Below are 26,205 nucleotides of genomic sequence, written 5' to 3' on the forward strand. Positions count from 1 at the left end.
AGACCACTGCTTCTAATTATAGTCCCATTTTAGTTTTCAAAAGGCTTAACAACTGACCTTAGTAATTTGTTTGGAACATTTCTGGTATGCATGTTGTATTGCAGCCAAACTTGGAGATAAACCACCATGCAGACAAGTCCCTCGATAGCTTCTGTAAGTGGCAGAAATCCATTCTCTCCCACCAAAGTGATGGAAACACCATTCCAGAAAATGGGATTGCCCACCATGATAATGCGGTTCTTATTACTAGGTATGGTCATTATAAGTATTGTGTTTATTTTATTTTATTTCTGTAGCTTTCTTGTTCTTACCTTTTTTATATATATATATATAAATATTTGTATTAGATAAATATATATAATATAAATAATATATATAAATATATTTTTATACTTATATATATATCTTTTTATATATATATATATAGCCTAGTTGTAAAGTAATATAATTGGTAGGTAATCTTAACAGGAGGAAAATTAATAGATGGTTTATTTTAAATATATTAGACTATTAAACTATAGATTAAGAGTTTGGAAGAGATCTGCAAATTACTTCTGCTATTATTTTCACTTTGTAATTGCCAATGCAAAGGATTCTAGTAGAACAGATGGATCCTACTGAACATTTTATACTTTTATAATTAAAAAGAATTCACAAGATTATGGAGAACAAAGCAGTATGGAAAATGTTTTGTTAACCATATATAATGTTTTTAATAAGAATTTTAAGCTAGAACTTCAACTATGGTAATAGTATTCCTGCTGAAAAACAGGTTCTTGCAGATTCAGGCAATGTGAGAATCTGCTTTGTAGCTGTTCTGATTTATTATGCTCGATTAAGATGAGAACTGACAGTTTTAATAGGTGGTTTCAACGCCTGCATATGTGCCCATTTGTTTGCTTCTATTCCACCGTTAACGTGATAAATTCAACAAAGCTTACACTGTAATCTTGCAATCCTGATAAACCTATTTCTGTTTGTCCTTTGCAGTTACGGGTAGGCAACTGTACTTTATTAGGAGATCAGTTTCCCCATTGTTTAAGGATGCTATTTATTCTTTTCTATTTTGTTTAAATAGCAGCAGGTGCAGCAGCACTAATTTGGATTAGGATCCTTTTATTATCGTTTCTGCTTTCCAGGACAAATTCTGTACTGCTTTGTATGTGACCAATTTGTGGAATCATTGTGTTCACTGCAGGAATTTTAAAATAATGATTGAAATAATGGATCCTTTCTGGAATTTTGCGGAAAAGGTGTAGAAGTGGCTGGGTTTTTTTGGGATGGGTGGTTTTTGTTGGTTTTGTTTTCTATGGGAACAAAAGTTCCTATAGAGGAAAGAAAAGCTAATTAATCACTTTACATGTATTTTTGCATTCAAATTTTAAACATAATTGTTACATGTGGTCCTTAATACTACATAGTAACAATTAGAATAATTAAATGCCAGAGTGATTTAGAGAGCTGTTACAGTTCAAGAAGTTTAAAAAAATAATAAAGTGTCTAATAAAAATAAATTGAATGAAATTTAAAATACAATACAGTTACATTCTGAGATCTTGATTTTTCAAGATTTCTGAGATCTTTGATTTTTTGTTTATGCTCAGGGTTTTTTTGTGTACAAGAAATTCCTTCACTCTAGGGCTGCTCACATGTGAAATTAAATACATCTTTACAGCTGTGCTACACATTGAGCTTTTACTGGTATAATTTAGGTAGTGAGTGAAAAAGTGTAATCCGAAGGTGGTGTGGTTGTGTCATGTTGAAGCCCCTCCTTATGTGTGTATAATCTACGTTGGCAACACTATATTTTTACTGTTATGGCTGAGTAACTTGGCATTTTGCTAGTGTTATTCTGGCACTGCAGAGCCCAGTTGTTTATTTTCTTTCACTATTGTGCTTTAATACATTTTATTACTGTATGTTCTGCACTGGCTTCCCTGTTCCGGTAGGATGTTCCCAGCGTAGTTATGAACTGTGTTCCAGACAAAGGCTTTTAAGTCAGTGCAAAGTTACAGGCCTTTAACAGCAAAAGGAGCAAGTTTTCAGAAAACATGAATAAAACACATTGAAAATTCTTTTTTTTCAGCAAGGAGCAGTAAATATTGAAGACTTATTACATTCTTCATTATTGGGGCTTAGTGATTATATAAGTATGCTACAGAGTTTCTTTAGGACTTGTTTATGCTATCTTTTAAAAAGGATATAAGAGTTATGAAAGCAACTTATGAGTTTACTTCTAAGAAGTTTACACTTCTAAGTAATACCTGTATTTTAAATCAACAAAGTGCCTCAGCATAGTATCTGCAGGCTAGTAGTACCTACCTTTATAAAGCGTCACTGAACTTTTAAGTTCACTTATATATGCTTTCATGATAAAACGCTTATATTCATTTATTTACTATAATAATTATAATTTCTGAAATTAATCCCAAAGGTTACACTAATCAATTTGAATGGATCAATCAGACTTTTACTGAAACTTCTAGCTATCCTGGCTCTTACTAATAAAATGTATCAGCATATGTGAACTATGGATTTTTCTTTTTTTAGGTTGGAAGAGTAAAGATAAATTTATATTAATATAACCATGCAAATCAATTAACTTTAAAAATTCTAAATTAATTACTGAAATGGTAACGTGCTTGTTTTCATTCTATTTTGGATCTCTCATCTGATGAACGGGATTTAATGCATTATATGTAAAAGAGAGAGGTATCATTACAGTGCTTTAAACTCCTAAGGTGTTGGAGAGATCTTTAATAACTTCTTCTACCTCAAGGAATCGGAACATATACTACCCAATATTGAGTAATTTTTTAGCCACTCTAATACTGTTTTGAAAGCAGTTTCCTGAATCTGCCCTACTGATGCTGCTCTGCTTTGTATGGGGTAATTGCGTTGAATTTGACACTGGAACCATTTTTGGTCATTCTGTGTATTACTATTTTATGGAAAGTAGGGAAGTTTTAGTTCAACATTATGAATCGTTTTGTGTTGATCAAAACCAGATTTTTCAGTAAGTGATTGATGTGTTTGAAAATATTACCTAGTCCTAGCTGGGTATTTAAGTTTGCATCTACAACAATCTTTATCTGAAAAGCAGGGCAAAGTTGTTAGGAAAAGGAGTCATTCTCTTCATCTGTGCAGATGAAGACAGCACCTCAGCATTTCTTAGCAACAGCTGGCTTTCCTCCACGATACTTTCAAAGATGGCACGCTCTGATCTGGAAAAAAAAAAGTATTAAGGGTGCTGATTCCCTAGGGTTGTCCGCTTGACCAGTGTTAGACAGTCTTTTGTACCCTAAACTAGCTGTATGCTAAAACTAGGTAGCCTCACTGGTGTGAAGGTATGCCAAGCTAATCTAATAAATCCCATGAAGATATTAGCATGCCTGCTAAGCTGCTGGTCTTTGGACAAGAGCCTACCTGTGTTCAGTGTGACTGCTATACAGGCTTCTCTGTCGTGGTCCTGCAGGCACCCTGCAGTCTGTAGAGCGCTTATTTTACTAAGCGGGTGGGGGATTCTGAGCTGATGATAAAAAATAAGGCCGTTAAGAGACTGGTCTAAGGAAGAGCCTGATTCCCAATCAGGAGAGCAAAACCGGTGCGGTAGAAATATGGTGTTACTTGCACAAATATGGTAAGAAAAATAATGTGCATTCTCAACAAGCTATGGTGGGTATTGGGACTGGTTTAGCTTCTTTAATACTGTCAGACTTCATGCTGTAGGCATAAAAATAATTATTAACAGGAACAATTCCTGCTACTGTTATCAGCAGAAGCATCTTCAGTTTCACTGGGGAGCTTCTGAGCATCCCTGAAATTGGTAAGAATTAGATATCTTCTTATAATGGGTAGATAATAGGCCTTATACATGAGGCTTATTACAGAGTCTTGGGATATTGGGTGACTGTGTAATGAGAATAGCTATTACCCAGAACACTGATAATACTTTTGTGTGTTACTGTGTTTTTGCCTTCTTTTGTTCATTTACAGAACTTTGTATTCTCTGAGTTTTAAGTGCTTGATGTTGTTTCAAGATAAGACTGTGACTGAATTAATGCTCTAGAACAATTAGACCTTTTTTTTTTAGTGCTTGCCTTTTGAAATGTCACCTAGATTTTTTCTGTTGGAGACTATATTTAAGTCTCAGACTTCAATATTTTATCCTGTAATTGTCAAAATAGGGTTATTGGGGCAGGTGAAAGTAAAAACAGTAAGCAGAGAGGTTTTAATTATCAAGTAGTTGAGTAGTGTAATGCTGTTAAGAGAATGTCTTATTTTTCCCATGAAGTGACTTTGACTTTTGATAAACCTAGTGAATCCTTAAAACTATTTCATATTACAAATTCGTAAAAGTGGGAGGAAAAAGCTTGTATGATTCTCTTACCTCAATCTTTTGGTAGACAAAAAGTAGTCTTTGCATTTGGTTCCTGTATTCCTGCATCATGGATGTGATAATCTAATTTTTTCTGCATGTCACATTCTCTAATTTGTCATTTTAAGACTCAGTGTAAATTTTGAGTCTCTGTCTTCTCCTTTGTGCATCCCATCCCTGGTGTAGAAGTATCTATTTGCCTTTTTGAAGTTAGTTCTTATTTGCTGATAATTTTTTAACTTTTGTTGGTAGCCTGCTTCCTCTTTTTGTTTCTTCAGAAACTCCTTGAAATAGTCTCCATATTCCATAAAAACACAAACTTCAGAGGTCACAATGTAAACTATGATAGTTACTTATTTTTGAAGAACACTTAACCCAGCTTCTCTTCTGTTTCAGTCAATTGTTTCCTTCTCTTGATCTTACAGATCATAAAGTAGGAATTACAGAATTCCTCAGCAATGCCTTGGTTAACTTGCAATCATAAACATTATGAACAAAACATTTCCTTGTCCTATGCACCTGTAGGTAGGACCAGAGAGTTGCATTCTAGATTACACTTTGTAGCAAGGGTGCAGGAGAAGATGACGAAATCTGAAAAATGCCTTTTTTCTTTTGTGTACCCTAAGAGTTCTGTAGTACTACATTTCTATATAGCTCAAGATGGTTAGTTTGATTTGTCCAGGTACTAAATAGTTGTTTTTCCAAATGATGTGTGACTCTGAACTTTGCAGCAATGGAGTCTTCTCCTGCAGGGAGGGAAGATTCAGATCTATTAATTTGCCTCCTGGTGTGTCAGTAGATCAAGTAAAAGGTGTACCAAACAGCTCATAGAGGGGAAGGTTTGAGGGGGAAGTTGAGATGCCTGTGTGTATCTCTGAAGGGGCAGAACTCAGTCTTTGAGATACAAGTATTTTAAACTGAGAAACATTTTAAACCTTACTCACTAAGAGATCATACTTCATCAAAGTCATTGCATGAAATGTCATCTCCTGTTGGTAGCACCAACATACCAAGAGTTTGTTTTTCAAAAAGAAAACCAAATCCATAATGCTTGACAAAAGCTTGAAGATCTCTTTGATGCAGCTGCAGTGCTTTTACAGGAACATATGTGATCCCATGCAAAAAACTTCATAAAGTTTTAGTTTTGAGACTCTAAACCTGCATCCTTCCCTCCCTCCCCAGTACACTGTTAGAGATGCGCTTATGTAGATAAAGCTTCTGAAATTAATGATTTATAATATCTTGAAATACGAAAGTCTCTTCCTTGGATTGGAGTCCACTTGACTTAGTTTTATGAGTGGTTTACTGCTTTACAACAACTTACTTCACAGCCCCACTGTACTGATGTACTCTGGAGGAATCTTTATTTGCTTGAATAAAGAACTGGGGCCACCATATGTTTTTATTGATTAAGCTGAATACGCGTCTATTTGTAGGTTAGACTGGTGTCAGTAAAAATGTTCAATACCACAGATGGCATAATTTCTCTACTTCTCTGGGGTTTAAATGGGCTTGTACATATTAATTTTTGTGAGACAGTGAATGAGGTCTCTCTTAATACACTCTTGTATTTTTGCCAGGTACCACTGTACTTGTAATTCGGTAAGTATTGCTAAGCAGTGTGGTATGGCTGCTGTTAGCATTAACCCTGGTATTAGCATGCAGCATGTCTCTAGCAATGCTGCTAAAGCCCATATGGGAGGCATTAGCATTATTACAAAATTGGTGGCTTTTTCAAATGTTTCAAAGAGAAATTTTACAGAACTAGTTTGTTTATTGTATATGTACAGGATGAACTTCACAATGCTTCAGTTTTGTGTCATTCATGTGTCCTCATGGGCAAGGAATACTCCCATTTGTCTGTGAGATATGCATCCCCTGTGCAGGCCAGTACTGTCAGTTTTTCTAACGGGGCAGAAGGAACATGTTATATAGCAGCAATCCTAAACTCCTGTAAGTCTTGTGGTTCATAATCTAAAGCTCTGCAGTGTTTCTGGCATTGCTGTAGACACTTGAGAGAGGCAAAAAGTTTCTTGTTTCATTTTGCATACCTGTGTAGAGCTGACCACAATCATGCCTTTCATTTTTTTATAACGTTAAGGGGTTTTAGGCAGCTGGAGATGACTTGGTAGTTGCATCGTCCCAACAGCAGTCCTAAACGGATATGTATTTTATGGACACAGTTGCTCTTTTGCATGTCAGTTGCTTATAGGTTAGTAATATGCTTTTATTCTGTAATAACAAGTAACATTTCCCCATCAGGTTCTGTACTAGTTAAGACATTTGATAGTGAGGTAGGGCCAGCCAGGATACTGCGCATTCCTTTCTTCCTGCAGGTCCAAGATAGTTGTGTTTCTTTTCTGAGGCACTTTTCCACTTTTGTTTTTTTTTTTTGGCTTCTTAACTTGTTGCAAAGATTTCTTTTCTATACAAGGCACTCTTACGTTGCTCTGTCAAGAAAATTTCCTAGCCTTGTCCAATAAATCTGGACATCCAGAGCATTTCTGTTCCCATGAAGCCGTGCCTCTGATTCTCATCCTGCAGTTTCTCAGTTTCTTCCTCCGCTAATGAGAAGGGCTCCGATTTCAAGAAGTAATTCTGATGTCAGTTGTATCTGTTTGCTTCTTACTTCCTTAACTGTTAGTCCATTAAGTGGTTTTGACCCTTGTTTTTTTCATCTTCTTCTACTAAAGTTCCTTGCACTGAATTTAAGCCCTTTACAGGAGGCTGTTTTTTGTTAGTTTATTTTTGTGCAAAAATTGTAAGATTGTCCATTGACTTAGTGTCCTGGAGACTATGTGTATAAGATTATTCCTCTGAGAGAGGGTTGAAAAGCTGCGGTGTGTATGTTGCTCTTAATGTCAGTCTCTGCAGATATTTAAGATGTGAGGAGCTTGCTTTCCAAACAATGACACTGGATTCCCCATGCCTCTTTGTTTTAAGGGAATTAAAGGGGTGTAAGTGAAAAATCAATCTGCACGTTCAAAATTATGTATTTGGAAAAAGCTGAAACAAACTAGAAATGTCCTAGGACTCTGCTACAGCAGATTGAGGGAATTAAGGTTTTTGATGTTGCTTGCATAGTGCTTTGCAATACAGGAATATTTATACCAGGGTTCCTATACATGGCATGTTACTTACACTCCTTTTTAGACACCTGCTGCTGACCACTGACAGAATCAGTATGTTGCTAGGTATGGCCCTGGTACCACAGTTCTTATATTTATTCTTATGTCAGAAACATTTTATGGGTCTTCACTATCCTAAGGCATATTCTTTGGAATGACTACCCTAAGATTGACAAAAGAGAGGTTGTGCTGAGAGGTGCAGCATAACAACTGTGAGTTGTTACAGCAATAAGAGGGTCTTTGCTTGTAGGTGATTTGCTTTAGATACATACAGGTCTAGAGCCGTGTTCCAAGGTTGCAAGCTCTGCATGTTCAGTGGGGGAAAAACATGTACAAAGATTTCAGTGGAGAGTTATCCTTCACTGATTTTTTGTATATGTCTTTTTGTGAGCTAAGAGGCTGCAGGCTGTGAAATGATGGTAGAAAATCAAATTAGATAATGCAGGCAATAGAGAAAATATGAAATAGTTGGGAAAGAATAAAATCAGTTGGCATATTACATAATACCCATTTATGTGACAGTTATACAGTTACTTGCTGGGGGGGTGTTTTTTGTTCCCCTGCCCCCATTAACAGAATAAGGCCTGAAAGGTTCACTTTTTCACTCTTGGCTGTGAATTTTTGGGGGTCTTGGGGGGAGGAGGTTGGTGTAAATTGCATCTTTAAAATTTATTCCTAGATTTTGTAGCTGAAAGGAATCAAATAGACTCTGTGGGATTTGAGGGAACTCACATGGAACAATAAAGTAGCTAGAATGTGAATCTGAAAAACTGCTTATTGCATGGCAAATGTCAACCAGCAGGTGATTTGCAGCTAATTAACAAGCACACTGTGTGAGTGGACTGTTTTCTAATCAATAAAAAGGCTGTTATTTTAAATTTCTGATGCCATTAGTTGACTCTTAGTTTACAGTTGGTTACTTAGAATATGTGTTTTCTCATTTAGTTTATAAATTTGAGTCTGTGAGGATGGAAGGGTGGAAAAGGTTTAAGGTATACCCAGAGTTTGCCTAATCCATTCCAGATGGACAAAATGTGTTTTATTTAATACCAAATCCAGAAGAGTGACTAGTGTCATGGAGTAAAGCTGAGACTTTCATGCTCTGACTTTCCAGCCTTAAAACTGTTTTCTAAATTTTTTTTTGGTAGATTGATTGAAATACTTGATACTGAGTAAAAAGACAAATTACATTCTCCTATCTCAAGACAGAAATTTTTGAGAGTAATGCCACAAAAATCTTTTAAGAAGTGCTCACTGAGTGGAATTGGTTACACACCTCATGATTTCCTGAAGTGGAAAACTTGAGAATATCTACCACCACACAATGTGGGCAGTGCAACTGCCTACTGGCCCCAGTTAAAGTATTTCTCTAAATGAGACAATGAAACCTTTGGTAATTAAAAATGCATTGGGACAAATCCATAAAATAGCAAGCTACATTTATTATTGATGGTAAAGGTATATTAATGCCTGCTGTAGTTTTATTTGTAAACTTCCCCTTTTACACACTAGATGTACTACAGAAGAAAAAAAAATCAATGAAAAATGCTTTTGTATGCTTCCCCCCCCCCTTTCTTTTCTCCAGGCATTTACCTTCTGAGTTGCACAAAGGGTCATAAAACTATTCAAATGATAGTTTTTCCAGGAAATGTTTGGTGGTAATAGTTTGGGATATCTGTTAGAACACTCAGTTACTGCTTGGCCAGATATCTGAGGAAGGGTTTTCTAGCAGTTTGAAATGTCATATTTTGTCTTCTTTTTTATAAAGAATATAGACTTGTTTAAAAATCTCATTGTTAATTTTTCTTAGTAGTCTAAGTAGAATCGTAGCATTTTTCTCTATTCTTCCCGCCCTCCCTTGGCTTAAGTACAATATCAGGCCTGTTATTATTTTCACAACTTACAGTGACTGGCAGAGTAATACATATGCAAGTGAGTAGCTGTGCTCCTCATTCTTAACAATCCAGAAAAACATATTAGGTCAATTTCTACCCTGGATTTTCACCAATTTTGGATTTTGACTGCAATCTGTTGCATTAATTCTGTCCCTCACCACAGATAAATATATACTACATTTTCATGTTTTCTTCACATTTTAAACATGAGTCTGGACTATTTAGCTTAACTTTATGGCTACGTTTTATTAGATTGCTTATGTATAAGAATACATTAAAAACATGTGCTTTAATTAGGACACAGGTTGTCAATTAATTCTTTTAGTGGCAACATCATATCCATTTAATTTCAGTATTCAGTATTCTTCAGTTTCTGCTAGTTTACACCAATCTGTCCTAATGAAGGGCCTGATTATGTATGTTTTGAGGTCAGTGGCAGCATGCCCGTTATTTCAGTAGGATCTGGATAACATTTCAATTTTAGTTCATAGCTTGTTCATTTTAATTATGCAAATAGTCATGTAAAACCTAGGGTGAGCACTGTTTGTTCCATGCTACTTAATAACTTTTTGAAATATTTTGTGGCTTTAAAATGTGAATTAATGACGTTAGGTCTTAACCTTTTTTAACTTAGGGATGGTATTTTCTCTGAAGCTGTACCCATTTCTGTATTAAATTCACGATTATGCCTACCCCTATTATGCATAGTGATAGATCACTTTCAAACTAATTTTTAAGTATATTCGGTGTGTTAAAAGTACTTTCCAGAGTGATTAGCACGACTTACAGGTTAGGTTCGTTGTTGGTTTGGTTTTGGTTTTTTTGGTGTCTCTGTGTGTGTGGTTTTTTTTTTTTTCTTGCTTGCTTTATTAGTGTATTTACAGCAAAGAAGTGACACTTGAAAGGAAATGTCCGGAGATTTTCCAGTCAAAGGGCAGGTGTGAGTAGACAGGAGTAGAGGATATTACAGTGTTGTCCCAAGCAAAGAAATGTGCTGTAGCTCCTGTCTGCAGATGTAGCTGTTCAGTTTCTCTTCCATAATCTATGATGAAATGTAGCTTAAAAGGCTATTAAAATTCTGACAGAACTGGATGATGGAAGTAAAGTAAAAATCCAAAGTTAAAATTCCATACTTGAACATTTTGTATTTGCCATGCTGGCCTGATCACATGTGCTCAGGTAATTGGTACTAAGGTTGATTCTGAAATCAGATCTGCTGAACAACAGCTAAAATTTTGCTTTAAACTCAAATGAAATCAAACTCCTTTGTTTTCAACTCAAAACATTTTGTTTTAATGAATACAAAATTTGATTAAGAAAATAACACATTTATTTACAGGTGGTATATTCAGAATTAAATTACAGTCTGTGTTGCATTCTCTTAACTCACACTTCTGCTTTTCTAAAGATATGTGTTTCACAGTCTTTATTATATGAGCTAAACACTGGGAAATATGGTTGCTGAAATGCAAACACTGAGATAGTGCTGAGAACTAACTGAAATTCTGGTCAAACCATTTATTTTGCAACAGTGTGTGAAGGAGTTGTGGTCTGGCCAAGTGTAAAGAATTAAATATGAAATGGTAAACACATTTAATGACTAGAAAGCCTTGTGTAGATTTGATCTTTCATGCACTATATTCCAGTTCTTCCTACCGTTGTTGCTTTCTGTTCGCTTCTGTTGCTGCCACTAACAATTATCAGCATGTCAAACTGTAGCACATAGGAATACTCCAAATGGCAATATACTTAGTAAATGAAACAATCTCTGCTTTTATTATGCTTTACCTTTTACTTATTTCTAGACTTGAAACTCTTTGTTCTTCTGATGATTTGGCCTTTACTAGCTGTGTTTCTGCTGGCTAAGCTAGTACAGGCTAGCAATTACAACGTTATCAAGTGTGAATAAAAAAATCTCTTCTAATGCTGCATAATCAAATATCTTGGATCACTGGTCACTAAATGTCCACGCATGCACTTATGCAAAATTCTAGACGCTCATAGTTTAAACTCCTAATATACGTTCCACTATTTATAGTATTTCAAAACAAAGCTGTTGCATGTGCATAGTCAGGTCCTACCACTATGGATGCATGTGGTAGTGGTATCTCAAGCTAATAAATTCAATCAAGAATTAAAATTTTTTTTTCAAGTTAGATGCAGTTTTTTTAATTTGAGTGATAACTGATCAGTTCTTTAACAAGCAATACTCTTATTCAATTTTGTGTGGTTTAGTGAGTCAAAGTGTTAGTTTGTCAACAGTGATAGGTATTCTAATAATGGATGCTTTGGCACAGTATTGTGTGTAGATCCCTTGACCTGAATATTCCGTATGCTTTTCCTTTCTTGTATTTTGTAACTAATATAGCAAGAGAGAAGTGGCTTTCAATTATAAGTGCTGTTGAACTAGACTTGAACAATGGTCAAGACTGCAACTACTTATCGCAAATAGGAAAATACTCTTCTATATAGAAAGTACTTTTATGTTAAAGAAGCTTTTTTATATTTAGGTTTTGCATATTTAGGTTTTGCATATTATATATACACATGAAGTTTTATGTAAGTGCAACAAATGATAAAATGAGTAGGGATGTGCATCCTTTATTTTAACACATATGGTCATATATAGTTAGGATGGTAAATTCCACCGAACTGGTAGTTAACAGAAAATGTTAGACCCATTGAGGGGAGCCCTTGGGTGATGTCAACTCAGATGCCCATGTATGGTTTTGCTGATAATTTGAATTGCAAAATTGTACAAGCAGTCACAAAGTTTTGAGCACACATTACAATAGTGAATTTTCTCAAAATCATTTTATGCCAGAACTGCATCTGTTTTTCTTTGATTAGTGGAAACAAGCTGAAAACCATGTTTAAAAATTATTTTGGATGGATTTTAAGTACCTGATTTGTACCTTTAGAATAACTTCTCAAGTACGCTGTACTTACTTTTGTATACAAAGTAAGTAATCTCCTGCCAAGACCAGTCTTAACCAGCTAAAAACTATGTCACCCTTTTTTGTCTCTTCTCATCTGCTTTTTCATCATGCATGGTGAAAGCATTCTTTAATATGGGCCAGAAGTCCTTTTGTTCCTCTGTTTCTCCTCTGTTTCTCCTCTGTTTCTCCTCTGTTTCTCCTCTGTTTCTCCTCTGTTTCTCCTCTGTTTCTCCTCTGTTTCTCCTCTGTTTCTCCTCTGTTTCTCCTCTGTTTCTCCTCTGTTTCTCCTCTGTTTCTCCTCTGTTTCTCCTCTGTTTCTCCTCTGTTTCTCCTCTGTTTCTCCTCTGTTTCTCCTCTGTTTCTCCTCGACTAGATGATTGTTGTAGGTCCCTTCCCACTGAAATATTCTATTTTATGGTTTATAGAAGTGTTCAGTTGAAACAATTTATTCAGGCAAGCACTGACTATACAAAATGTTTTAAGGTGAAAGGATGCAGTGGTGAACTTGGATTCTTTCAGAGAGAGGGGAGGTATTTATTTTCAATATCTATTTGCCTGCCTGAAGATTAAGATTTCCTTTAATACTCTGTACCACAGTATGAATTTTTTTTTGGTGGTAGTGCAAATACACTGTATTATAATTGCAATGAAATCACTACTTGTTACATGTAGCTGTTTTATTGCAATAGTTTGTATATGTTTGTTTATCCATAGGGAAGAAATGACAATTTTTTGACCATTAGAAAAATCCAAAACTTAATCTAAAAACATTTAGCTATTACATATCAGACACATTATACAGTAGGGCTTCTTTTGCTGTAAAAGATTTTCATCTTCCTCAGCCTCATCCAAAAGACCTTTCTGCCATCAGGATAATACATAATTTTATCTTCCTTTGCCTATGACCTCTACACATTTAACTATTCTTTAAGTGGTTCTGTTTAGTGAGTTATCAGGAAGAGTATTTACTAGGGCTGCAGTGCTGCATTTTGATCTATAAGTCACTCTCATGCTTATGCCAAGAGCTTTAAATATTAACTTGGCTCTGCACGATTACAGATCTAAAAAAAACCAACCCAGCGTGAATATATCGTATTGAAGGATTTAGGCCATATAGAGGGCAGAGTACTTTTTATTTTTGCTTACAGGTGATAACAACTAGATGTAGTGTATGGGAGGGAGGGGAAGGAACACAAGAACATTCAGTGTGTGCACGTGTATGTGAGGAACAACACCCAAACTCTCTTTTTCTTTCCGCACTTCAAAGCAAGTGAACAAACAAACAAAACCCTGTGGATTCCTCAGCCTGAAACACCAGAGTGTCACTCTTTAAAACTGTAGTACTTAGGGCTTCTTTTACAATGTCATAGTGTTATTTTTAAAAGGCATTTCTTCCAACTTTGCTTGCTTCTTTTTTCCTGTTGTGGCTTTAGTTCAAGTAATGACTTTTGAGGAACTAGGAAGAAAAATAAGAATGTTAATGGTATTTTCTTTGAGCCTGCAAAATGATTTTTACTACTTCGGTGGTGTAACTTTGAGCTATGTCTTCTGGTAGAGGTCATTGTTACTGATCTACTTATATGTTGCAGATTATGTGTGCTATAAGCTTTTCCGTTATCCCTGTGGTTCAGGTGCATCCTCTGCTCCCCTGCTGCATGTTAAAGAGATTCTTCTTCAACGCTGTTCTTGAATCACTTGTTTCCCAAGTGTCTGGTGCAGCTGTATGGAAGTATTTTCTGTGAGGTGGTCTGGAGCAATGTTTTGTGGGACTGGTGGTACAGATGTGTGTTAGTGTCCTGTTTCTAAAATCACCTCATCTGTAGAAATAGAATGCTCTATTGTTAAACAGTTATTTGGAATCACAGTCCCATAGCGGTGTAAAATAAACATTTACTTTAGAAATATTTTTATTTTTTAAATTCTAAGACAATAGCTATATAATGATTTGTGCTTGAATTAATTCCGAAGATATCTCTCACTTCACGTATGTATCAACCTAACAAAGCTGAAGGGTTCATCAAGGCCCTTTGAGGGTTTAGTTCTTGTGCTACACTGTAGTCTTCTGGAAGGCTTGGCAATGGGGACCCATGCTCCACTCTTAAGGACTTTTCTCATTCAAAATTCTTTCCATCCCCATAGGGTATTTCATTAAGGAATTTCAACCTTTCTGTTGCTAGACAATGGTCTTCACCTTTGGAAATGCCTGTGTCCCTTGATTGGACATATTTAGAAAGTGTGCAGTCTGTAAAGTCTGTTCAGAGGCTCAGAGGGAAACATTTTCATGCTTAGTAAGACAATGTACAGTCCTCATTGTGAGAACCTTCTTCATATAAGTACATGAACTTCATATTTTGTACATAGTTATACATTTATTTGATGCTTGTAAATGGCAGGCATATGATGGAATTTATCAGTGTGTGTTTTCAGAGACAAGACACTTCAGTAATAGGTTTGAGATGAGCTGTTTCCTCAAGTTGTCCTTTAGCATTACTGTGTCAGAGTGTAGTTTCTTCTAGCTCACAAAATACTTAATTTCTGGAATAGGTGTTTCCATTGTGTCAAATACTGTGATTTTTATAAATGAAGTACTTTAAGATGTTAGGTTAAAAACTGGATACAAATTAAGGAATAGTATAAGGAAAAAAATATTTTGTGTCTGATATCACAATATAAAAGATACTTATATATGTGAAGTGTCAGTTTAGTGTAATATTTGGAGAGAAGGGGATTAATAAGACGTAACAGACTGAAGGCCACCACGGCTGTCTCAGACACTGAAGGCTGGTCCAACTCCACAAAATAAGGAGGAACATGGGTTTGAAACCTTGACTTTAGTAGAAATGCTTACATAAATTATGTTTTACAGGATCAGATGCTCTATTTGGGTGTTTCTTTCTTGGCTGTTAAGCATGTGAGGTTGAACTGTGTGGAGAAGAGAATGCTTCTTCCAAAATCACTTGTCTGGGATACGTTAACTTGTGCTTTTCTGCTGAATATTGTACTAATGCAGTATCTTAAAATATTTAAGTTTCTTGCAGTTCTCTTTCTTTGGGCCAGAGCTGTTCTAGTTTCATACTGATTTTTATGTGTGGTCATAGAAAGCTGCAAGTCATATTGATCCAACTCTTTTTTTTTTTTTTCCCCCAATCTGGAGGAAAAGGATTTTAGATTAGAAGATAGAGAATTTTTTTTTTTTGCTTCATTCCTTCATACAGAAAACTGGATTGTTGGAGTTGTGTAGGATATTTTTAAGCAGTTGAAGGAACTGTATGCAATGTAAAAAGGTGGCAGTGCTTCTGTGAACCTTTCAAATGTAATCTCTGTTTCCTAATTTAATTGTTATTAAATTGAGTGCTTGATCAGCTGTGGTCAGCTCACTTATAGTAATATAATTTCAGAGTGATAGGCCTAGGTAATTATTCTTGCCTGCATGTGTTTACACAACATGTAGGTACTTTAAGCACTCCAGTTCTAGACTTTTTGCCTTTGGTGTATCTGTATTGTATGTCTAAGACCTCCCCATTCATGAATACCAGGCTGTCTCCTTTTTCCTCAATTGCCCCACGTGGAGGTGGACCATTGTCGTCTTGCAGTAGGTCAGGCCTCCCTTCTCCTAGCCTGCTAGCTATTTTGTTATGACCTCTTTCACTTAATTGGTGTAAAGAGTTAACACTTGCACATGACTAAACTTCTTATTGAAAACAAACTTCTTCACTATTGCTTGCCTTTATAGCTGAAAGATCTGAAGTGGCAGCAGCTTAGTAAAAATTACCAAATGGATAGTGGCCTTCCTCAGACCTTGCCTTAATCTTCAGACCCAATTCTACTGTGCTTGCTGTGGTAGCTTTGTTGAAAAATATTTCCGCGCCTGACATCTTTGAGACACGCATCAGTGTTTGCTACGAGTGTTGGATGATTGCTTGGGACTGAGTGGGATGGATGCAGCCCTGGATGGAGAAACATAGTCACTATTGCACTGGATCCCAGGAGCAGTCTCCAGCAACTTAGTGCTACACTGAAGTCCTCTTTAACAAACATGATGTATTATTGATGGCACTACAAGAAAGAAGCTAAATTACTATGGTATCTACTGTGCATCAGAACTTATCTTGATGCATCATGCTTCCTGTCCTTTCTGCTTCCTCAGTCGCTACCCAGCCTTGGTTTTGAAGATGAGAGAAAATGGTATGGGTGGGTATGATTGTGTGTGTGTGTGGAGGGGGGGAAAAATCATACCATGTCAGCACAGAGCAGGAAGAGAGAGAATGGTTGTCTGTCAATACTATGGGAAAAAAAAAAAAAGAAAAAGTCCATAATCATATTGGTTGTATGATTTTTATGAAAATGCCCATTTGGACAATATATCTTGAAGAACATAATCTGTTGGTAAGTAACTTCATTAACTTCATTTATGCAATCCACCAAAATATCTTTCTTCTTTTCGGTTGTCATTTTACCTTAAGGTTTTCACAGCATGTATTGTTCTTAGGAATTACGTCAGTTTTATATGCTGAAACCAAGCTTGAGAAACTCTTGTTTTTAAACAGTATAGACTCCCTGCACACTATATGAGACATAACTTTATAGTTGCTCTCAAAACAAAATCTTGATAGTCTCCTACTCCATGCATCTATTTTTCCCAAATAGTAACCAAGTAATATCCTGATACACGTGGTGAGGTCAAATCCAAGACTGCCAGTTCATGATTGCATCATATTTTCAAATACAGCTTTTTGGAGGAAACTTCAGAAACAAGGTCAGATGTTTCTGAAGTTTTGCTTTCCACAGATGAAATATTTGGATTTTTTTACAACCCCCCTTTTTTTTTCTTAAACAGCCATCATAAACTACTGTGGATTATACTTGAGTAAACTGTTATCTGTATGTATTTGCATGTGTTTTCCCACTAAGATAGTAAAACATAAGTGACGCTGAGCTGCTTAGTTGAAAAATGTCATGAGAGCGCTGAAGGTCTGGAAAGGGAATGCTATGCAACTACTGTGATAGACTTCACACAGCTTTTAAGGTCTGCAGGTGTTCCAGTAAGGCAGTTTCCCATTGTTTTACTATGCTACATTTGTAGTAAATATGTGAAAGTTTCCTAGCCAAGCTTTTAAAAATAGAGGATCTCTATACCATGCTGTTTTGTAAAATTTTTCAACATTTCCACCTCCATTGAACTTGATGAAAGCCCTTTAGGGCTAAGCGCTTTTGAAGCATATTTCTGGTTTTTAAATTGTCAATGAGGAAGGTTTTTTATTTTAAGAGTTCTTTTATTCTCAGAAATGCTCTTGGCAAATAAGAAGATTGTAATTCTGTCAAATATGCAGTACTTAAATCTTCTGTCAGATTTGACAATTTTTGGTGATGTCAGAGGTACTAGTCTCTAAGCTCCATATGTAGCTGGTTGCTTAGATCCTCCAGTTACTGTAATGTGAGTGTTTTTGTGGAAGGTAAACTGTCTACAACGAAGGACTGTCCGTATGAAAGCTGTTTTTTAATGTCCAGAAGCTTGCAGAATCTAAATTATGAGTGAGTTTCTACCTCATTTTGTAATTTTTTCCCCCCTGTATTGCTTGTTCACTGCTGATTATTGTGTGGAAATAAAGGCTTGATTTTTGTGTGGTATATCAGCTTGGGGCACTAATTTAGTGACAAAATCACATCTTCTGAAACATTTAAGAGTATATACAGAACAGCATAGCCATAGTATCAGTTCACTGCTTGTAAATATTACCTTTACAAACATGACAGGAAGAGATACTCTTTTTTCGAGCTTGTTTGGTAGGCTGATTTTCTGTTTACATTAACCATAGAATCGTTAAGGTTGGAAAAGACCCTTAAGATCGAGCCCAACCACTGACCTATCACTGCCAAGTCCACCATTAAACCATATCCTCAAGCACCACATCTACCTTCTTTTAAATACCTCCAGGGATGGACACTCAAGCACCTCCCTGGGCAGCCTGTCCCAATGTTTGCGACCCTTTCGGTGAAGCAGTTTTTTCTGATGTCCAACCTAACCTTCCCCTGGCACAGCTTGAGGCCATTTCCTCTCGTCCTATCGCTTGTTACTAGGGAGAAGAGTCCAACCCCCACCTCACTACAACCTCCTTTCAGGTAGTTGTAGAGAGCAATAAGGTCTCCCCTCAGCCTCCTCTTCTCCAGACTAAACAACCCCAGCTCCCTCAGCCACTCCTCGTAAGACTTGTTCTCTGGACCCTTCACCAACTTTGTTGCCCTTCTCTGGCCACGCTCCAGCACCCCAATGTCCTTCTTGTAGTGAGGGGCCCAAAACTGAACACAGTACTCGAGGCGTGGCCTCACCAGTGCCGAGTACAGGGGCACGATCAACTCCCTGCTCCTGCTGGCCACACTATTCCTGATACAAGCCAGGATGCCGTTGGCCGCCTTGGCTGCCTGAGCACACTGCCGGCTCACGTTCAGGCGGCTGTCAACCAACACCCCCAGGTCCTCTTCCTCCAGGCAGCTCTCCAGCCACTCCTCCCCAAGCCTGTAGCATTGCATGGGGTTGTTGTGACCCAAGTGCAGGACCCGGCACTTGGCCTTGTTGAATCTCATACCGTTGGCTCCGGCCCAACAGTCCAGCCTGTCCAGGTCCCTCTGTAGGGCCTTCCTGCCCTCCAGCAGATCGACACTTCCACCCAGCTTGGTGTCATCTGCAAACTTACTGAGGGTGCACTCAATCCCCTCATCCAGATCATCAGTGAAGATACTGAACAGGACCGGCCCCAACACTGAGCCCTGGGGAACACCACTCGTGACTGGCTGCCAACCAGATTTTACTCCATTCGCCACCACTCTCTGGGCTCGGCCATCCAGCCAGTTTTTAACGCAGCGCAGAGTGCACTTGTCCAAGCTGTGAGCGGCCAGCTTCTCCAGGAGAATGCTGTGGGAGACAGTGTCAAGGGCCTTACTAAAGTCCAAGTGGACAACGTCCACAGCCTTCCCCTCATCCAGTAAGCAGGTCGCCTTGTCATAGAAGCAGACCTGCTTCGTGAGGCAGGACTTCCCTTTCATAAACCCATGCTGGCTGAGCCCAATCCCCTGGTTGTCCCACACGTGCATGTAATGGTGTTCAAGATGATCTGCTCCATGACCTTTCCCAGCACCGAGGTCAGGCTGACAGGCCTGTAGTTACCCGGATCCTCCTTCCAACCCTTCTTGTAGAGGGGCATCACTTTACTGAAATAGTTTTTGTGTAATAAGTATTTTTTTAAAAGAAGAGGTAATTTCTGAGAGTAAACTTAAAATATAAGATAGACCCTTTCAAAGAAACATTAGCAATGCAGGTTACACTCCATTTCTAATAATTTCAGTGACTAGATTTCAGGTTTGTTGTACACTGTGCAAATGTATAAAGGGCTCAGTAGGAATTGGTTTACAGCCATCTAGAAGTAATCACTTGTGTTCTACAATTTAAAGAATTTGGAATGTATAGGTAAATAATGTTTTATCTATATTTGGCAAAGAGTGTGTCACAGAACACACTTAAGGGTTACGTACTTTTCTTTGACCACTGTGCATTTTTTTAGGAGTTAAGTGTTTTGCTAGAGGTATGCTTTCATATGTTGCAGATTGATTATTAACAAGTTTGTTACCACAAAGGTCGAATAAATTAAGAATGTCTGTTGCAGCTGCTTCTTCATGTTGTTCTTAATATTTTGTCCTCCTACAGAGTTAAACCCATATTCCAGAATCTTTTAAAAAGAAAAAATAACGAAAAAGAATTAGGGCCTACTTTTCCAGACATAATTTGATGTATAATTTTGAGCATCTTCACGTTTCTGTGTCCAACTATGAGGGGTTTTAAACAGGCAGAATATTCAGAAAGTTACATTTTCCCTTGGAAACTAAAGCTCTTAAATTACTTAGAAATGGAGGCATCAGAAGCCTTTCAGAAATATTTTAGGCATATTAATTTCGCTAAAACACTATTTCATTTGTAGCTCACATAGAATCACTATCATACAAATTGCAGTAACATTTCAAAATAAAAAAGCTTTAGATCTTTAATAGGAGGTAGAAAACTCTTTAAATATCACGTAAAACTTCTTCTGTTTCATGACAAATATGTGGTTTGTTGGTTTTATTATAATTAAATTACTGACTCAGTAGATGGCACTCTTCCCTCTGAGTCACCAAGGTGCCTAAGGTCATCTGTATTTAAGGTTCCATTTTTTAAAATGCAGTATATAGAATTGATCCTGTCTGCTTATGAGAACAAGAATATCAGTTGTTATATTCTGACAAAATTTGTGTTTAATTATTACATTCTTCCTTGTCTCATTCTTGTTTATTACTGCTTGTGGATATTTTTTTTTCTGAACTGTTGTGTGTATTAGTGTTGAAATAGTTGTAACACCCCCCCCTTACATACATTCCTTCACCCTCCACTCCACAACTTGTACATAACAGCGCCCAATTGTGAAATCTTTACTCCCATAACTAAGTCTCATTACTTGGTAAATTTTACACAGGGAATTTTCATCTTAGTATGACCAATCTGAAGTGTTGTTATTGGACACATCCTAAGTATTTTTTTTTTTAAGAAGACAGAAAAAGCAGGGAAATCCATCCTAAGCTTTCTATAGTATTCAGCGAGACCTTCCTCAAAGCAGAAAATAATGCTAGCTTATGGTGAACAGATTATCTTCTGCTATTCCTCCTGCATTTTGTTTTTAAAAGTGAGTTTTTCATTTTCCTTGGGATCTGGTAAGATGAAAAGGTAAATCCTCTTCAGCTTCCTGAACAGAATGCAATTTACAACTGAGATGTGTTCCTCTGATGTTTTGTGTCAGTTTGGTCCTGAAAGCTGAGATATATTCTCAACCAGCAATCCATATCTGGTTTAGTAAAAGCCATCAGTTATCAGTGCCCTCAGGGTTGGTGATCCATGGCCTGTAATATGGTGATGAGCACTGAGGGGTAGATCCTCCCAGAATCCAATTTCTTTCTGTGGTGGCTTTAAAAACAGTAATTTTGTTTCGTTTTGCGGTTTTAATGCTCTTTTAATGCACTGTCAGTCCCACCTTCTGTGTTCTCCAGATTGGACGGTGGAAGACCCATCTTTCTTTAGATTTGTAGATTCTGTTTGTAGATTTTTATATTTCTAGATTTTTTTTTCCTCTAGAAGATAATTGCTTGTTTTCTTCCTCTCTCCTAAAAAACCTAAGGAATCTTCATGTGACTTGAAATAAATAATAGTTAATTACTTGCTCCTTTGCCTAAGCCTTACTGGTCTAACAGATTATTCTGAAAATGCCCCCTCAGCTTAAGCCCATAATAATTCTGAATGGTTACCTACATGGGTATTCAGAGTTTTGACAGTTTCCTGCTACTCTGCAGTATGAGTCTTTGTCCCTGTGGTACGCAGCTTGCTAGGAAGACACAGTGAGTTCTGGATACTGCAGAAAAAGGATGCTTCTTGTGGATTTAACAGTGTTTTTTTCAGTTAATGAGAAATCATTGTGAGTTCTTTTCATAATTTGGAATTGAAAGCATTTGTATTATCTCTCAGAACATAGTTACCCTTCAGGACAATTTTCTGTGGGTAACTTGAATTTTATTATGAGCGTTTCTCCAGGTAGACAAAGATGTATGTCCATATTACAAGAGTTGTTAGTGACTGGCGTTGTTTTTAGCAGTCAGACTGCACAAACATATTAATGATCTTTGGTACCTGAGTCTCGTGTCAGTTTTGGAAGGATGTTACGAAGACACTTTCTCTGACATTACAGGTACTGAGCCTGGTCTGTGGATAAATGGAGAGACTTTTTTTCTCCTGAAAAACCAAGTTATGATTAGTTCTTACAAACAACAAATTCAGTTAAGAATACTTAAAAATGTAAAAACGAAAAAACTTGAAATATTGCATTGTTTCAAATTGATTACTACTTTGATTTTTTCCTGTTTTTAATTCTGCCAAAAAATAAAAATATCAAGAAGTGATTTGCAAAAAATTGAGATAACTTCTAATTTGTTGTCATTCTAAATATTCCAGAATGTTGGCAGTAAGACTTTCCTGTTTTGCAGTGAGATGTAATCTTTGTAGTCTGGAATTCATATAACCTTGCTAGTTACTCACTCAAGAATGATAAAAGCTAAGAGCTCTTTTAGTAATGGCTTTAGATTCTGTATAAGGGTATATATATGGATAGTCAAATAATGGTATTAGTCTGTGGAGGAGGAATAATATTCCGATCATGTAACTGAAGTATTTTTTAATGGGTGTGTTTGTTTAGGTTCTTTCCAAAGTTGAGGTGTAGTTCTTAAATGACTTACACTTGATATGTTTTGGTGTTTTAAGATATGTTGACCTACATGATATTTGTGGGAAGACTCCTAGACCTACATAGAGTAACTCTGATGCCAGGGGGAGTAAAAGTCTGTGTAATAGTTTAGACATATGAGCGACTTATTGCAAAGCACCAGAAAGACATTGTAAGCTAGTCCTGTTTTGTCACACTAAGCTGACTCAGCTAATTTTGCATTGACGGTAAGCTCATAGTAACGCAGTTATGATCTTGACAGAAAAGATGCTTTAACGTCAGAACTAGAAGGACAGAAGCTGCCAAAATTATAATTTCTTCCCCATATGGCCACTTATCAATCTTTGTTTTAAAATTAGCTTTGTGATGAGTAGCTGAAGGGATGATACTTCATGACTATCCAGTGCTGCTGTTGGAGTCAAATTTGTGTTGTAGGTATTTGTAATATTATGTTATGGCATCAGGTATTTATTATTGAGTACAGTATCATCATTATTTTCATTATTTCTGAACGTTTTGTTCAGGTTGTGTTCTGAAAAACTGTGAAATTTGGTATTTTATAGAGCTGATCACATTCAGGTTTCAGATGAGCATTATTCTTTTCCAGACCTTTTAAGATGGCTCTCTTCATAGCACTGAGGTTGCATTTGGATGGTCTTCACAATGCTTCAGCAAGACCCATGGCAAATCTCTCATTCATTACTCTCGGCAGCTTGAAAAAGGGAGTGCAAAATGATTAGATAAATAGGGAGGAAGAGGTACAGGCAGTTCCTTAGCTTGCACATTGATCTAGCAGTAATGAAAAGTATTTGCTTAAATTGTATTTTTAGGAGAGTTAGTCCTGCTTAAAAATTGCAAGGTCGTAAGTAATGCTGACAGATATTCATTGTTCAGATTCTTTCAGAATAAATGTCTACCCTATGAGGTCTTTCAGCCACCTGCCAAAGTGGAGTGAAATACATTACACAATTTTGAACAGTAAGTTTGGAAACACTAAAGAACAAGAAATTGTACTCCAAACACTAGTAACACCGAGGATTTTTTCAATGTGTGAAATGCAGTCTGTTAAGCCATGAAAGTGTTTATGAGTCTTTAACCAATATTGGTTTTGAAGCTACTCCATTTAAGTCATATTTTGGTAAAGATTCTTAGTTATTTAGTGGTTAAAAATTAGCAGCAAGCAACAGCAATATTAAGAGATGCAGCTGGTCAGGAGAATTGTCATGTTCTACAATTCTATTTTTGGTTTTGTCTTGAGTCAGTTAAGCAGATTGTTTGTGGGTCCAAAGTGCTTTGTTCCTGTGTGGGACCCTTTTTAAAAATGAGGTTCTAAATAGTATGGTGCTATGCTAGGGGTAGTAACTTCACTGAAATATGCGGCTCTTTGTAGTCTTTGCACTGCTGGATTTGCTCTCTCTCCCTGCATTACTGGAAGGAAACTCTGCTTCTGCACAGTCTTCTAGGTAGCCCCAGAACTTAACTACATTTATTCATCTTAATATTTTTACATTTTTAACTAATAAAAAATAAGTTTTTACTTCAGATTTTGGCTTTAGACTTTTACAAGTTCTTCCAAGCAAAAGTGGGAATTTGATTAAAGTATTTACATTTGTAAATGACTTGTATTTATTGAATACAGCCGCCCTTAACATCAATAGAAACAGTAAAGTAATGAAAATTGAAGAAAAAAGAACCAGACTATTTTGCATGACAGAAATTACAGTTAAGTTGAGAAAAAAATAAAATGCTGGTGTTTTCTGCATGTTAACCAACCTCTTCCCAAGCATCCTTGTTTTATTAAACTTCCATATTATTTCTGTATAATTCAGGTGGAAGTTAAGTGTTTCAGTTCACTAACTTTACTTAAATCAAAGTAACAAGATATGTTTGTGGTTTTAAAATAATGAATTTCTCCCTATTTTTCAGCCACAACGGAGAGAAATGTTTTATTGGATGTTAACTTTTCTTGTTTGCCGTTCTTATGATACTTACTTGCTTTTACTTATAATGGTTTAGCTACATTAATTGCCAAAACTTACTGAGCTGGAAAAAATAACGCATACTTATTTTTTTTTCAGCTTGAACTTCTTGGATTTCTTACAGTTAGTGTTTTAGACAGTTGTGGTGGCATTGCAGAAGAGAATGTGTTTTACAGGACAATGTCAGGCGCTTAAAACTTAAGTCAACTAACTGGGGAATATGGTTCAAGAGGTTTCATGTGTAGTTGTTAGTAAGATGGAAGTTGTTGTTAGTAAGATGTATTTTAACTGTCCAACTCAGAGTGGGATGGGGAGAGAGACATTTTCCTCCACGTTTTCTGTAATGAAAAAATATTTAGACTGTGATAACTGTGGCTGTAATGAAACTTCTGTTTTGAGTATGTAATTTACTTTCATTTTCAATGAATATTCTGAAAAGTTATATTAAGATGTAATTTTTATTATTCCATTATTATTAAATAAACATTCTGAAGATTTTCACATAACACCTACTTAGAATCTGAGGGATTCAGGTTGGAAGGCATCTCTGGAGGTCTTCAGTCCAATGTCCTCCTCTCTAAGCAGGGTGAGCTTGGTATCAAACCAGGTTGTGTAAGGCTTTATCCAGTCAAGTCCTGCAAAACCTATTTGGGCAACTCGCTTTACTGCTCGACTGCCCTCATCAGGAAAAATGTTCTCCTTATAGCCAGTCAAAATTTATGCTCAGCATTTAAAAATTTTATAGGACTTGGGGGAATCATTATTTTAATAGTCTCATACTAATATTCAGTATGTGGTAAAAATAAAAACGTAAGTTCAGGTCACTTTTAATACAAAGGAGTAGCCTATCAATTAAAAAAATAATGGAATTATTCTTTCATAACATTTGTAGAGGAAACCAAACTAGTTTCAAAAATACAAGCGCAAGCGTGGTTTTTTTTTTTTAAAAAAAAACAAAAACAGTAAGTAAATGCTTAGTGGGCTTAATAAAAGTACTGAAGAGGAATTTATTTTCCCACTTCAAAATAGGTTGGCTTTGAAAGGCTAGCTTACAAAACTGAGACTTGAATAACGTATGGAAGTTTAAAACTAAGGAATTGGTGAGGAATTCCTTTTGACAAGCAGGTAGTTTTAGTATGGAGTTAATAGCTGAGTTTGAAGAATTAATACACAGGGAAATGCGCATCCCTTTGCAAGACAGATTGTTGTTGCTTCAGCCCATTTTCTTTCCCAGCTAGTACTGAGTCTTCTGGGATTCTTTATTGGCAGAAGCACTAAAATAAATGGCACTTGCCAAACTCTTACGTTCTTTAAGGTATGGGGAACTAAGTATGTATGCATGCAGACTGTCTGGATAGACACTGTTGACTAATCCCAGCTTGTATACAGTAGGAGTAATGTGGTTTGTGAAGAGCCACTGTTGTAAAGCAAGTTATTGTTTTCATAGTATTCAGCTATTCAGTTAGTTGCCATTTTCATTGAAATGATTTGTAAAAAATAAGCTAGACAGAGAATGATAATTTATGCCACACAGACTTCTTTTTGTCTTTAGTAGTGCAAATATTTCATCATACTGTGTATTGTATGGAGAAGA

At 36.5% G+C, this 26,205-nt stretch overlaps 1 protein-coding gene across 2 annotated transcripts in view; it reads left to right on the forward strand.

Moving 5' to 3' along the window:
* The window catches only part of ADAMTS6 (ADAM metallopeptidase with thrombospondin type 1 motif 6), a 163,345-nt gene that overhangs the window by 24,224 nt on the left and 112,916 nt on the right, over window positions 1–26,205 (forward strand). For both annotated transcript variants that reach the window (XM_075078308.1, XM_075078309.1), the window contains exon 7: window positions 105–250. In XM_075078308.1, coding sequence (XP_074934409.1) covers window positions 105–250 — 146 coding nt within the window. The remainder of the gene's footprint in view (window positions 1–104; window positions 251–26,205) is intronic.

Source organism: Phalacrocorax aristotelis, chromosome Z (genome assembly GCF_949628215.1).
Source record: "Phalacrocorax aristotelis chromosome Z, bGulAri2.1, whole genome shotgun sequence".
NCBI classification, from domain to species: domain Eukaryota; kingdom Metazoa; phylum Chordata; class Aves; order Suliformes; family Phalacrocoracidae; genus Phalacrocorax; species Phalacrocorax aristotelis.